General features: G+C 34.5%; 1 protein-coding gene across 1 annotated transcript in view; it reads right to left on the bottom strand.

Moving 5' to 3' along the window:
• Positions 1–15,691, bottom strand: part of SLC13A1 (solute carrier family 13 member 1) — a 98,346-nt gene that overhangs the window by 55,860 nt on the left and 26,795 nt on the right. Inside the window, exons 3-6 of the mRNA XM_017507637.2 lie at positions 7,131–7,267; positions 4,843–5,030; positions 4,181–4,238; positions 4,050–4,098 (exon numbers count right to left, since the gene is read on the bottom strand). Coding sequence (XP_017363126.1) covers positions 4,050–4,098; positions 4,181–4,238; positions 4,843–5,030; positions 7,131–7,267 — 432 coding nt within the window. The remainder of the gene's footprint in view (positions 1–4,049; positions 4,099–4,180; positions 4,239–4,842; positions 5,031–7,130; positions 7,268–15,691) is intronic.

The raw sequence follows: 15,691 nt of genomic DNA on the forward strand, positions 1-15,691 counted from the left end.
AAAAAAAAAAAAAAAAGAAAGAAAAAAAAGAAAAGAACTCAAAATGTCAACACTGGTTACCTAATGAGATTGAAAGTAATCTTTCCTTTCAGAGAAAGAAATTTCTCTTCTCTGAAATTTAATTTATACCACTCCCCCACAAAAGGGAGTAATATTTGTAATTTTTTTTGACTTGTAGGTCAAATTCAAAGTCACACCCTACAGGATTTATTTTAATTCAATAGAATACCTCTGTTATGGCTTTTTTTTTTTTTAAGCAGCCAAAAATTATAGTATTTAATTGAATGGTTCTATTGTCCATAGTGACTTCTCTGAATTTTCTCTGATGGTTAAGTAGACACTGGAAACTTAGTGTAGATTATATACAACATGAGTTATTTTAAGCTAATTGTAATCATTTGATGAAAATATTACTGAATTGATTTATTCACTAAGTGAATATTTACTATTTACTCTACAGCAGTCACTATTCAAGATATTTGTGATATGTACTAGCCAGACAAAAATCTCTGCTTCTGTGAACCTTGCATTTTAGTGGAGAAAGAAGACAATGAACAAAATAGATAAAACTAATTAAATTATGTAGTCTGTAAGACAGGGATACATGCTTTGGAAAAGGTAGTGTAGCGTCAGGATTAAGGGGAAGGATATGGGATATGGTGGCTGCAAGGAAGCAGGGAGGTTAGGGTAGGTCTTGTTGAAAAGGTGACATTGAACAAATGTTAAATGTATATTTCTTAACTAATATTACTGTCATTGCTAAATACAGAATTTATTTGGGGGCTATTACTATTTTTCTATTATTGAGAACTTTCTGCTTACTACACACTAAACTCTGCATGAATCAGTATGTGTTGTTGCCTTAGGGGAGAAATATTATAGTTCTAAAAAGTGAAGTAAGCTTATTGATCATTTTAGACTGATTTAATTGTAGTAGTAAAGAGATTTTAATTAAGTTTTTAAAATCTTTAGTTTTGTGGTAAACAAATCGTGCTTCAAATGAATAAAATTATAGTAATTTCACTAGAAATAAAATTTATTTTATTGCAGGAATATAGCAAAATTATGCAGATTATTTAAAAAACAGCCTTTTATTTTCTTTCTCTTCTTTTTTTTTTAACTTTTATTTTAGGTTTGGGAATGCATGTGCAAGTTTGTAACATAAGTAAACTCATGTCATTAGTGTTAGGCAGTGTTAAGAGGGAAATTTATAACACTAAATGCCCACATTAAAAGTTAGAAAGATCTCAAATTAACAATTTAACATCACAACTGAAAAAAATTAGAGAAGCAAGAACAGATCAACCCAAAGCTAGCAGAAGACAACAAATAATCAAAATCAGATCTAAACTGAAGCAAATTTCTTTTTTCTGAAATTTAGTTTATACCACTCTCCCCAAAAAAGGAGTAATATTTGTACTTTTTTACTTGTAGGTCAAATTCAAAGTCATACCCCACAGGATTTATTTTAATTCAATAGAATACCCCACCTATTTCAAGAAGAAAGCAGAAGATCAAAAGATTATAAATATAAATATTTTTCCATTTTATAGCTAAAGTAGATATACATTCTTCCATATAATCAGTTAGTGTTAAGTTATATAAGGTAAATCTATCAAAGAGCAGTGGCAGTTCATTATCATTGCAACACAAACTATACATACATTTATTGCTGAAAATATACTTTTAATTGTTAAAAATCAAACCATATCATAAATGTATAATATATAAAATAATGTTTTCATGCATGTCTTATAAAGAATACTTTAATGCAGCAAAAAATTATTTCCATTTTTATATAAAGCTAAATTTTTTTGCATTGGATTCTAGAAAGACAATAGAATCGACATTCAAAGGCCTGGCTCTCCTCTCCTGAATTCAGATATTAATCTTTATTGCCAAAAATGCACCTACATTATCTTACTTTTCTCCATTGAAAAGTTATTCCTACCTCTGAGTTCTGCATTCTAATCAATGGCATCACAATCTACTGCTCCCCAGTTTACAGCAGTGCAGGCATCTCCCACATTTTTCTTCCTCATCCTCAATGTCTAATTAATAGAAAAGCTCAGTTGCTCAGTTAATCACAAAGCTCACCACTGACCTTCGGGTTGTCCCAACGGCAGAGCCTACCATATTGCCCCGCTTTAAGGCTTTGTGTTTTCCATAAAATCTACTCTAAACTCCTTTGCATTGGATGAAGAGATATTTATAACCTGGGCAAACCCATACAATCATTTTATTCCCCACAACAGCTCATCTCTAGCATCTGCATTGGAGAGGTTCCCCGCCCCCCCAAAAAAACCTGCTCTTTACTTAGCTGGATCTTTGAATTAGTTGTACTCTCTGATTAAAAAGCATCTTCTTTTTACTCTTTTGCATTCACTCATTCATTAATTGATAAAGATAACTACTTATTGAATACCTCCTTTGTGTAAGACAACTGGAACATGCCAGAATTTAAAGTACTGACAAGGTAGTCACGTCCCTGATTCATGATTTCGCACTCTTCTGCTTGCACACAGTATCATCTTTCCAAACTCCAGTGTCTTTACCTTATACTTCTTCCCTGCAGTGTTCCCAGATCAAAGTCGTTGCTCCTGTTTCTGAAAGTCTTCGCATCTGTGCCTGTCTTTGTTGTGGTATTTATGTCAGATTTATTTTTTTAAGTCCATTTTCCCTACTAGACTCTGAGCTGCTTACAGTAAGGAGCAGGTCTTTTCAGCAAAAGGCCTGCCTACAATGCCTGGGATGGTACTGATTATCAAATCAATTTGAAGGGTTTTGACTGAAACTTTAGGCCTTATGATAGAAAACTAGGTTTCCAAAGATGACCACAAGTAAGTTACCAAGTGCATGTATATTCTTTCTGTTTAGGTGATGCCAATTTTCACAAAGTTTTTAAGGCCCATTTCTAATGTATTATTCTATAATATACCTGGCAGACTGTTAATTTTTTATGTTTTAAAGGAATTACTTCTATCTCTAAAGGAAATATCTTCATAAATATATATGCAATTCCCATCTTTAAAAACCCTTAATATATTCTGTGGTTAATGGCTTAAAACTTAACTGTATTCATTTTCTCTTTACATAGAAATTGGTCTTCCCTAGAAGATTTCTGTAATTAACAAGAGGGTTTTCTTTTTCCTATTGAGCTTCATGTTAATGCATTCCATGGCCAGATGAAGAAATACATGCCCCATTTTCCCATTGCTAATGCCATAGTTACTACAGGACTATTTCTATGCAGGATTTGTTTTACAGGTCTTGGAGTATATTGTTCCCAGTGCAATCTAGTATAGTATGTTTATATTGATTAATTCTGGGGAAATGAATTCTATGGGCTAGTTTACAGAGATCTCCTTCCCTCCTCTAATATACAGAATGGCTACAACTCCTCCACCCATATTTGACAGAAGCAACTTATGAATTCTGCATTGAACTTTTTAGTGGTAATAAAAGCACTGAAGATAATGACTTGTAATTACATAAATAAGAGTTGCTCCAAGTTCATAACCTGGAGGAAATGACAATCCTCCTAATGAAAATTAGGCTATTAGGCCAGCAAGATTTTAATAAAAAAATGATTTAAAAAAAACCCCTACCTATTGGGTACTATGCTTATTACCTGCGTGAGGAAATAATTTGTATACCAAACCCCCATGACAGGCAATTCACCTATATAACAAACCTGCACATGTACCCCTGAAACCAAAATAAAAGTTAAAAACAAGAAAAAGAAGCAATATTCTGAGACTGAAATTATATTTCTTTAAACTACTTTGGCTAACTGCCATTATCCTAATTCTGGTAAAAAGAAAAAATAATGATATTAATTTTCAGAGCCCAAAATGGTTTCTATCCAGATGTTGATTTCTGTCTATTCATGAAAGCTTATCAAACCATTACACCATGCTACTACTTAGTCAAGCAAAATAATTTATACAGAAGGAAGCAAGTGACAGATTTTAAAAAGCATATGTATATATCTGCAGCACTAATATAACTTTGTGTATAATTATTTAGAAAGAATCAATTTTACATACCATTTCCAACTCCATCTTGCATGAAATTTTTCCTGTATTATTATTGTATCTGAAAAATAAATTGATCCAGTTAGAATTTCATTAAAATATAATTTTGGAAAAATCCTAATCAAAATATCAGTATTCTTTACCCTGGAACTGGTTTTGTTTTCTCTTTCCTCTCATTTGTTTCATGCCCATTAATACTTTCTGCAAAATAGAAAAGAAAAACAATTTAAATAAGGGGTTATCATTGGGTTTGCATGTGTGCATATGTGTGTGAATAGGAAGATGGAAGCATTAGCAGAAATTGAAAATAAAAAATTCACTGTGTACTAATATAACATTCATCTTAAAATACTTTATAAGTACAAATATCCTCCCCACACTTTTTCGCTGCATCAGAGCGGTTCGTCAAAGCCTGAAATAATCACAGTGAAATTTGATGCTGTATCCAAATAGAATGTAGGAATTACAAATTCCCAATATTATGCATGAAAACCCTTTCAGGGCAGGAAAGAGTAACCTGGAGGTCTATTGATAAAGACATGAGAGAGTGTTCCATCAGTCTGGCTGAGGGATAGAAAAGGCATTCGTATTTTTGCAGGCGAATAGAAATGTAATAATTTAGGCAAAATATTTGCAGAAAATTATTTGTATAGATAGAACTATAGAGAGGACTGTAGAGGGATGAAGGTTAAATTCACATCATGCATGTATGGACAGTTAATTCAAAATATAACTTAGAATTCCTGAGTTTATGTCTAATGCTCTAATGACTAGATCCCAGATTGGCCATATCAACATATGATACCATCAATTTCTAGTCCAGGGTTGGTAGATCCATTGAAGTAAGTCATCTGAGTGGCCTCCACCTCTGCTTCTGCCTTGATGATCTGCTGCACTACAGCCTCTGCCATGGGCATCACCATGGCAGCGGTCGAGGTGTTGCTAAGCCACATAGACAAAAAGGCAGTGCTGCTCATGAACCCCAGCGTCAGCCTGAAACAAGAGAACTGTTAGTGTGGAGCTGTGCTCTTAGCTTAACTAGCACTGTATTATTTAACTGCAAGATGTTTAAGATGTTGTGAGTTGGGAAATTAAGTCTTTCAAAACATAGAAGGTTAAGATTCTGCCCAGATGACGAACTTGGAGTGCAGCGACAGCCAGTAGAAATCAAAGCTGCACATGTAAAAGTGGAGTTCTTAAGAGATTTGTCTCCCAGGGAACCATACAAATCTTCTCTTCAGAAACAGAAAAATGACCAAACAAACTGCAAGTTGGTTATATGACAAATGAAAGCTTATAATATTACACCAGTATCTGAATACTCTTCACAGGTGACTACTTATCTTCAAGTGCTAGTAAGATGAAAATGCAATCAACTTTTGAATTTAAAGTCCCTTATTTTTTCTTTTATCTTTTAGCCATAACTCTGTTTGCTCATAAGAGTGTCAGGGAGGCACAAGGACAAAGAAAGAAATTAATATTTATAAAGCCACTTTTTACTTGTTCACTATACTGGTTCAATACATGTCAGGTGGAGAAAATAGTTAAAGTCATTTGCTGAAATGAGGTTTCTGAATGTTCTGTGTTCATATGATTTATGCTCTCCTGAATCTGATATCCTTTCCTGTTGTCAGGATCTGGATACATTACATTGTCTTCTTTTACAAATAGAGTAGTTATTCTCCTTAAAAATAACATACCCTAAGACTACAAAATATTAAGCCAAGTCTATAAACTTTCAAAGTCATACTTGGGAAAAAAAAAAAAAAACATGATCTCTTTTGAGTAGGTGGCCCTAGAAAATCATTCAGAAGCACATCTTTCTAGATAGAGCCATTTATGAGATAATCTTACATCTTTTAAAACAAATCTACAAGAATAATGCCACACTGTAAGTTTCAGACTCAGATAAGGTGAATATTTTCAATGTATAAAACAAAATAAAAGAGAATGTACTAGGAATCTGCTTACACAAGAAATGATTCTTCTAAAAAATGAAAATTAAGAACTTTTAATTCTTAAGGCACTATCAAGATAAGAAATCTTCCTCTTAAAAAGGCTGGGATCAGATAAAGCTTCTGTATGGTAAATGCCTTAAATTGAAAAGCCACTTAGTGGCATAACGGACAGAACTTCTGCCCACTGTGAAGTGCATCACATCATCCTCTGGAACAGTGAGCAGAGGGTCAGGAGAAAGAGACACATTTGTATAGAACCCTAAAAGGCATGGAGCACCATTTCATTTTAAGAGTAAGATGGTATCTTAAATACATATGTGTTATACAGTTTTTAAATTAAAAAGATCAAAAATTTGTCTCATCTAAGTCATTGATTTTTTTGTATTTAGCAAAACAATTTGCACCATAAATGAAAAACACGAACATGGCTTTGCCCTAGAATGAATTATGCAATACAAGTCAGTCCAATATTCTAATTTTCAGAGAAAAATGAGAAAGGATGAAACACCTAAGGCTTTAAAGCAAAATGCCACTGTGCAAATGATTATGACACTGGACATTTTCTTTAGCTTACATTCATGTTCTTAGCAAGAGGTGAACTAAAACCAAAATAGCCAATTAATTTTATCAGTCAAATGACTGATTTTATTTTCTATAGACAAAATTTCTTAATTGATTGTTTCACTTTGCAACAGTTGGTTTACAAAGAAAAATGTTCACCTTAGAATTTTTCTGCACACATTTGTGTTTTGTCAGTAACGTCTTTGTCTTTCATTCATAACATCCTCCCTGATAATAAAAGATGCTCTTGAACAAGTTCTGAATATGTTATCACCCAAATAAACAAGATAGGACGAAAATGTACTCTGAAGTCTATCAATCTCGTCTGTTGAGGTTCAAGGCTTCTCACAGCTTTCACTTCTATGCAGTGAAAGTTGTTGTTTTTATCCTCCTACACCTCAAGTACACATTTTATCACTTTCATATTTGCCGAGGAAAAAAAGTCAAAAGCCAGAGTGTGATACAAAGAATTTCCAGAGTGTGATACAAAGATACATTGCTTGTTTGGTTATTTGCTCTGCACAGAAATGGTCTGTTCAGCAGGTAAACTGGAAGCAGTAAATGCAGTACTTACCATGCCGGATCCACACCAACCATCATCACCATTTTCAGAGCAATTCTCTTGTGCAAATTCCATTTTTCTATGGATGTTGCTAAACAGATAACTCCAATTAGCAGTAGGTGAAAATCTTTGAAATAAGCAGATGCCACCTGAAATAGTAATTAAACCCATGATTGTTTGCTTTGGTGGGGAAAAATAGCATTGCACAAGAAAAATATTATTATGCTGCTCTTAACTTTGACCTTCAACTGCATAATCTTTCTATTCTGTTGAGAAAAATGTAGATGTGTTTGAATGCAAATCTAGACATGTTCTATATTCTTACCCAGAAATAGTGTTAAGAAAAAATATACAGAAAAAAGAGTATTCAGTGTTATTAAATAGCTGAGTAACATCAGGTAAGTGCCTTTTATGAGCAATATCAGGCAAATATTTTCTATGTCTTGGGAGATAGAAACTAGGACTAATTTATTTATGCATCTATAGAGGAATAGCAATGACTGTGATTTGGGAAAGTTTCCAATTAAGCTCCAACTTGCTACTGTCCTCATTATGACCCATTATGCCATAAGCACAGTCACACCTTTATATTTTGAATGATTTTACTTTCAAAATTATTTTTTATAAGGTCAGGCACAGTGGCTACACCTGTAACCCCAGTAGTTTGGGAAGCCAAAGTGGGTGGATCACTTGAGATCAGGAGTTCAAGATCAACCTGGACAACAGGGTGAAACCCCATCTCTACTAAAAATATAAAAAATTAGCCTGGCATGTGGCACATGCTTGGTAATCCCAGCTACTCAGGAGGCTGAGACGGGAGAATTACTTAAACCCGGGAGGGGGAGGTTGCAGTGAGCCAAGATCGTGCCATTGCACTCTAGCCTGCATGACAGAGTGAGACTTTATCTTTCTCTCTCTCTCTCTCTCTCTCTCTATATATATATATATACATATATATACATATGTATATCTATGTGTATATAGATATACATATGTATATATGTATATGTATATGTGTGTATATATATACATATATATATACACACATGCACACACACATATATATGCACATAATGCACACATATATATGAAACAAATATGAGAGTCAACATTTTAAGTTATTTTCAGTTAACGCCATTCAGAGATTAGTAAAGGACCTAGAACTTTAAGCAACCATTTGCAACAGTATTTCTCAAAGAATACCCTAAAATATATTAGGTACATGTCTTTTTTTTAAAGAGTTATATAGTAGATTAAGTTGAGAAAACAAAATTTTGAAATACTAGAATTTTCTCTCCTATAGGCTTTTGAAAAAAATCTTTAAACAATAGTATGTGTTGTCATTTTTTAAAGAGGAGAATATCATAGCCTACATATTTTTCAGATTTACTTAATAATTAAAAACTTGTTTAAGCTTTAGGAGGAGCAATTCATGGGACTGATATTCAAGAGAACTTACTTTAGGAAATATTTAGCTAAACTGAAATACAAGGCTGTACTGAAAAGAGGATTCTAAGAGTAAATACCTCTTTAAAAAAATCAAACAATAGCTAATAGAAGGAATGGAAAGGATGGATAAATCTAATGTTACAAAACTACAAGAAGGAAAATTAATTCTTACAATAATTTTGCTGTATTATATCTGCATTTTTAACATAATTTGCTAAGCTTGTGTTGGTTTCAGTAAAAAGCAAAAATTGATAATTACCCTTGAAATTAAAAGTAGACAAGTGGGAAACCTTTCTGTTTTATAAAATGTTCATTTACGATGTCTTTCAAAGTTTACATCTATCTCTTTACATTTTATGGTGATAGAATAATAGAAAATAATTATATCAATTTCCTTACTATTTTATTTATTAATTACCCATTGAAAAATTATCTGCATGCACCAAATATATTATAGGAGCAGAGAATATACATGAATAAATGCTTGATATATTATTCCCTCTTTTTGCCTCTTCAATTCCTCAAATACCAGGTCTTTCTAAGTAGGTCCTACTATTTTTCTGTTTCATAGAGCCCTGCATGTTTTTTTCATAGTGTATATATTACATAAATACTGCTTGTTTACCTGCTTATTGTTTTCTGTATTATACCACACATTTCCATGAAGACCAGGAATCTGTTTTGCTAACCAAACCAGGACTCTGTTTTGCTAACCATCACATATTTTGCATCTATCATAGTGCTAGTACACAGTAAGAGAGCTTCATAAACAGCATTGAAAGAACGAGGGAGGAAGGGACAATGAATAAGCTATGGTCTCTGTGCCCTTAAATCCTAGTTGTCTACGCTCTGTCCCCTACCTCCTAGTCTCCTAATGCTTTCGACTCTCACTCTAGGTATAAGAATCTCGATAGATTAAAATACCAGTGCTTCCAGATTCAGGAACCTTTTGTTTTTTGTCCCTGGTTCTAACTCTGCCTCTGAATCTTTTTTTTTCTTTTTTTTTCTTTTTTTTTTTTTTGGTTACTTTTTAAATTTGTTTATTTCGGTCCTCCAAAATGCTGGTATTCCACAGGGCTCTGTCTATACTCTTCTTGTTTTATACAGCCAATGGCTGAATTTGAAGGATTCAACTTCTGTCTTTATGGGACTAAAATAATTCCTGGCACATACATAGGGGCACTCGACGATCATTTGTTAAATAAATGCTGACTATACCAAGATCTTTACTTCCAGACAGATAAGTCTTTTGAGTTTCAGACTGGTATGTCCAACTGTTCATTCCCATTTGAATTTCCCACAGACATCTACAATTCAACATATCCAAAATGACTTCTCATCTTCTCACTCCCCATCCTTCAAACATGTTCTCTCTTTGCGATTAATGTTAACATCTATCTACTCAGTTGCCCAAGCAGGAACCTAAAATTCCTTTTCCACTTCCAATATGACTCCTATTATTTCTGGGTCCTTCATCTCTTTAAAATTGGTCCCTTTATCTCTGTTTACACATGACTACCTTGATTAAGATCCTCAATATTTCTCATACTGTATGATCGATCTTTTTCTGATCTATCCCATACCATTGTCATCGCCTCTTTTCTAAAGTGTAAATCTGATCACATAATTGGCCTTCTTATACTTGTTCAGTATAGTTTTTAAGACCTTCCCATAGTTTTAAAGACCAAATCCAATATTTTCAACATGTCATAAGAGACCCTTCATCACCTGGTCCCCTTTCACCTCTCCAGTTTAGTTTTCTGCCACTCCACCCTACTTCTTCCTATGTATTTAGTTCCCCAAACACAGAAGTGCTTGAACACTTGCTTGCAATTTAACCTGGAATGACCCTCTCCCCTTGTCTTGGATACTCCTAATCTTCCCTCATGGAAGATGTCAATTCTCCCAAGATATCTTTCCTAAGACCCTAAACTGGATTACATCATATCTCCCTTTTTGTAGCACATCTTTATTTATATATTGATCATTTCTTCACTTATTTATCCTCTTTATTAATGTATTTTGAAAGCAGGATGCATCTTATTGATCATTGTATTTATGGGCTTAGCACGTCTGGCACAAATTGACACTCAATAGATGTTAAATTTAATAAGTCCCTAGACTTGAGGAGCTCACAAGCTATTAGATGCAAAAAAACAAGTTAACAAAAAGTGCAATAAAGTATTATAGATGCTTGAATGATACTTCTCCAAGATTTAATTGAGATTTTAAAAGTAAGTAGGGTGGCCATTTTTTTCCTAGAAGGATTGGGAAAATTTTCTTACAGGACCTGATCCTTGACTTTATTATTGAAAAATACATAAATATTTTAATTTTCATTTTCCCTTATCTTTTTTGCAGTTTGTCTCATATAAATAGGCCCTATTGACTGCTGTGGTCTAAATATTGGTGTCTCCCCCAAAATTCATATGTTGGCATCTAAAAGAAACCAAATATGTTGGCTACAACCTCATGAAAGGAATTAATGTTTTTATAAAAGGGACTTGAGAGCACTCCCTTGCCCCTTCCATCATGTGAGGATGCAGCAACAAGATGCCATCTATGGAGCAGAGAGCAAGCCCCTACCATACACTGAATCTGCCAGTGCCTTGATCTTGGACTTCCCAGCCTATAGAACTAAGCAGTAAATATCTATCATTTATTTACCCAGCTTAATGTATTTTGTTATTGCAACCTGAATGGGCTAAGATACCCTATTTCCCAATACTCTGAGAATTAAATGAAAGAATTAATGCAGAATAACTTAAAAATACAAATAAACACATGGAAGCAAGCCATTATTAGTAAGTGATTAAACACAGAAAGAAGTTCAGGACCATGAGACTCTTGTTGTTATTGATTTGGGTTACATGAGGAGTTAGCATATTGTGGAGGGCCGAGCAGTAAATATTCTAGACACTGTTGGCCATATGGCCTTCACTGTAATTATTCAACTCTGTCATGGTACAAAATAGCCAAAGGCAATATGCCAATGAATAACTATGGCTTTGTTCTAATAAAAAGTTTATTTTAAAAATTAGGCAGCAGGCTGATTTGGCCTTCAGGCCCACAGTTTGCCAGTTTTCTCAATAGACCATGCAAACAAACTATAGCCTGCAGTCCAAATAAAATTAGTTTTTAAAGCTAAGAAAGAAATTTCAGATTCTCTGTTTTCGTTGTAGTACCTATTCTATGGTTTTCACCAGAGTCAGAATATTTGAGGAGAAACGTTAGCTACAGGCAGATGTGTTTGTTTATGGCCTACTTGTCCAGGAAGTAATAGAAGAAGGTCATGTTGGTTTGTAAATTACACTGATAAATATAACTATTTTCAAGGCAAAATTGATATGTCAAATAAAAATTCCAATAAAATTGCAAGATCAACATAGTTATATTTCTGTCTCAAAATAGGATTTCATCAAAAAATGTGTACTTTTACGATCAGAGCACCTGAGGTCTCTCTTAGTTATGTAATTTAAAAGCACAGCAACCTTTCTTCAAATCAATAAATTGTTGTAAAAGTTAAATATTACCTCACATCAAGTTTGTGAATTAAATGAGATAATATTTTTTAAAAGCTGTTTTGTTCGTTATTAGGTTGTTTTGCTAAATCCAATAGTCAATATCTAGTTTTCACATTAACTGACTTAGCAGCAGATTTAACACACATAATCATTGCCTCATCTTCAAAACATTTGCTTCACTTGGATTCCAGGATCCCACACTCTCTGGTTCTCCTCCTACCTCAATAACCTTTTCTTCTTAGTCTCTTCGGCTAGTGCTTTCTCTTCTCATTTACCTCTCAATGTTGTAGCTATGCAGAGGTCAGTTCTTTGTCCTTTTTGCTTTTCTGTCTTCATTCACTCCCTGAGTGATCTCATCAAGTCTTAGGGCTTTAAATACCATCTATATGTTGATGAATCTCAGATTTATTTCTGCAGATTAGCTCTTTCCCATGAACTCTGGACTTTTTTGTATTCAACTGCCTATTCAACATCTTCACTTAGCTATCTAACAGGTATTTCAAACTTATCTGTCCAGCACTGAACTCTAGGTGTCAGCTCTTCTCCTAGAGTAAGCCTGCTCTTCCCGTTGTCTTCCCATTTCATTTGATAGCAACTCCATTTTCCCAATTGGCAGATAAGCTGTGAGGCATTTTTGACACTTTTCTTCCAATCATATGCCATATCCAATCAATCAGGAAAGTATGACGATTTTACCTTCACATTTTATCAACAGTACATTCAATATCTCTATTACTGCCCTTGGTCTGAATTACCATGGTCTCTCACCTGGATTACAATAACTTACTACCTGTCTCTTTCTGTCTTGTTTCTCAACACAGCAGTCCAAGTTATCCTTTTAAAATCAAAGTTAGGTTGATCATGTAACTTTGTGCTCAAAACTCTTCAGAGGCTCTCATTTCATTCAATGTTAAAATCTTGCAATGGCCTCCTTTGACCCTGCCTGGTCCACTGCCTCATTACATTACGTACCTGACCTAATCTTCTATCATTCTCCCCAGTAATTATTCTGTTCCAGTTACAGTGCAGATGTACCTGCAGTAAGGTCTTTGCACTGGGTATTCCCTCTTCTGCAATACTCATTCCCCAAATGTTCAAATGGCTAACTCCTTCATTTCCTATAAATCTTTATTCAGGTAACACTATCTCAAGGAGGTCTAACCTGACCACCTTATTTAAAACTACCATTCTTTCCAATCCCCATTATCCTGTTACATTTTTTTCCATAGCACAAAATTATCTTTCTAGCTCACTATACTGTATAATATTTCTGTTTATCAGATATATTGTTTATTGCCTCCTTTACCCTAGAAAGATAGGACATATTTTGCCTGTTTTTATTCATTGATGTGTTCCCAAATCCCTGACAGAGTACTACTATATAAATATTCATTGAATCACTGAGTAAATACATCTCTGTCTATATTTCCTTACATGTGTATTTTCACATTCATATATGTAAAATTTATATATAAATATTTTTGATGATAATATTAATACTCATTTTGAAATATCAAATTGAACATACTCTAAATACTTTAGCATTTCAGGCTTAATTCAACAAATATGAGAAAAGTTTATCATTTGTTTATATTCTTCAAATACAGTAATGGGCTCAGCAAAATACCAGTTTTTAGCATTGGCTTAATAAATAGGTAAAGTTATAAGTATGGTGGCCAAAAAGAGAGGTGTAGGGCTCTGAACTTAGATGAGGGCATTAATGACATGGGATCCTACTCAGTGACAGATATGAGATTCAGAGATGGTGCAGTGGGCTGACAGTTTAAAACTCTCGCAACAAACTTAACTGTGAATATTAAAACTCATAAGAATGCTTGATACTTAGTTCGTATCATTGTTTAACATACATTATTTAATTTGATTGTGACAATAATGGGCTGCATAGCATTATCATATGCCACTTACAGATGATAAAAAAGAGTTATTAAAGGACACGATCAGGGTCAGACAAGTAATCAGCGATAAATATCCAATTTTAAGCTCAGGCCTTATGACTAACTCTCTAGCTCATTCGTAATAGACTGTACCTTTGGTCAGCTAATTCATTAGCTAATTCAAAAGCTAAGGTACTCTGTTGGAAAAAACGATCACAAGTCTGAAGAACAGTTTTCTCCACGAAAAGTCCTAAGGACTATGGTTTGCTGCAAGTTCCAGTTAAACTCACAAGGTGAAGAGAATCACATAAAGTTTTAAAACAAACTTAGGCTGAAATGCCATAGGGAAGACAATAGACTCATTTACCTTTGCAACACTCAGAATGTTTCTAGAATGATCTATTCACTTTTGTGAATGTACAAATATTAGCTAACATATATGGAGTACTTACTGTGCAATGGAATTTACATTTATTAACTTATTTAATTCTTAAGCCTTATTGACAAACTAGAGTTAGTTTCAGGAAGAGAAAAGATGGTGGGGTGATGGAGCTGGAAATGGCAGATTTGAGGATGAAAGTTAAGGTCTGGAAACCACTAAGACTCAAGGTGGGAAGAAATAAGGAGGAAATGATATTAGTTTTCAAATTCAATCAATACTGGCATGCAAAAAAGTGAGGCTTATTTATAGAATTATACATGTTAGAAATAAGTTTAATGAGTCAGTGACTGAGTTTCAGATGTGGGCTCAATAAAGCTGAATTACTTATGAGTTACATTTAGTCAAAAATAATATATATCTCTTTGACGGGTATTAGAGGCCCACAATCCAGAAAGCCTTTAAATACTTTTTGAATGATCTGATCTGTAAGAGATATTGGATGGAGTCCCTGTTCTGGGTGAGAGCTGACCAAGAAGAATTCCCTTTCAAGTCTAAGATTCTGACTGTTAAATTAGTCTGGGAATAAATGACTGGTGGGCTAATGTCTGCAGTCGGAGTGATACAAACTGCCATTGGCACCTACAATTTTGCTGCCTTTAGTCAGGCCCTTAGACATCACAAAGAGGCAGAGATATATATTCTTGGCAGCTTCTACAAAGCCAGTTATTCCTAGGAACCCTTCCCTCCTGCTTCCCTCTAAAGTGTGTAAGTCCCTTCCCATAACAGCTTGCCGCAGAAATGCCCCATGAGTCCAGTGAACCTCACTTCTATTTCAGCCTCTTTTTAACAGTCAATTTAGTCAGTTTTATTGTTATTAAACCATAAGAGAAAAATGTGTAACTTGAACATACCTATCTCTGCACACAGAACCATCCAAGCCCATAGAAGGGGGGTTAAGTCATCAACCCTTTCTTTTTCTATTTACCCCCTGTATTGAAAGCCATCAGCATGTTGAAGCATTTAAGAACCTTAACAGATTGGCCGGACGTGGTGGCTCATGCCTGTAATCCCAGCACTTTGGGAGGCCGAGGCGGGTGGATCACGAGGTCAAGAGATCGAGGCCATCCTGATCAACATGGTGAAACCCTGTCTCTACTAAAAATACAAAAAATTAGCTGGGCATGGTGGTGCATGCCTGTAATCCCAGGTACTCAGGAGGCTGAGGCAGGAGAATTGCCTGAACCCAGGAGGCGGAGGTTGCGGTGAGCCGAGATCGCACCATTGCACTCCAGCCTGGGTAACATGAGTGAAACTCCGTCTCAA

This window comes from Cebus imitator, unplaced genomic scaffold (assembly GCF_001604975.1).
Source record: "Cebus imitator isolate Cc_AM_T3 unplaced genomic scaffold, Cebus_imitator-1.0 Scaffold381, whole genome shotgun sequence".
NCBI classification, from domain to species: domain Eukaryota; kingdom Metazoa; phylum Chordata; class Mammalia; order Primates; family Cebidae; genus Cebus; species Cebus imitator.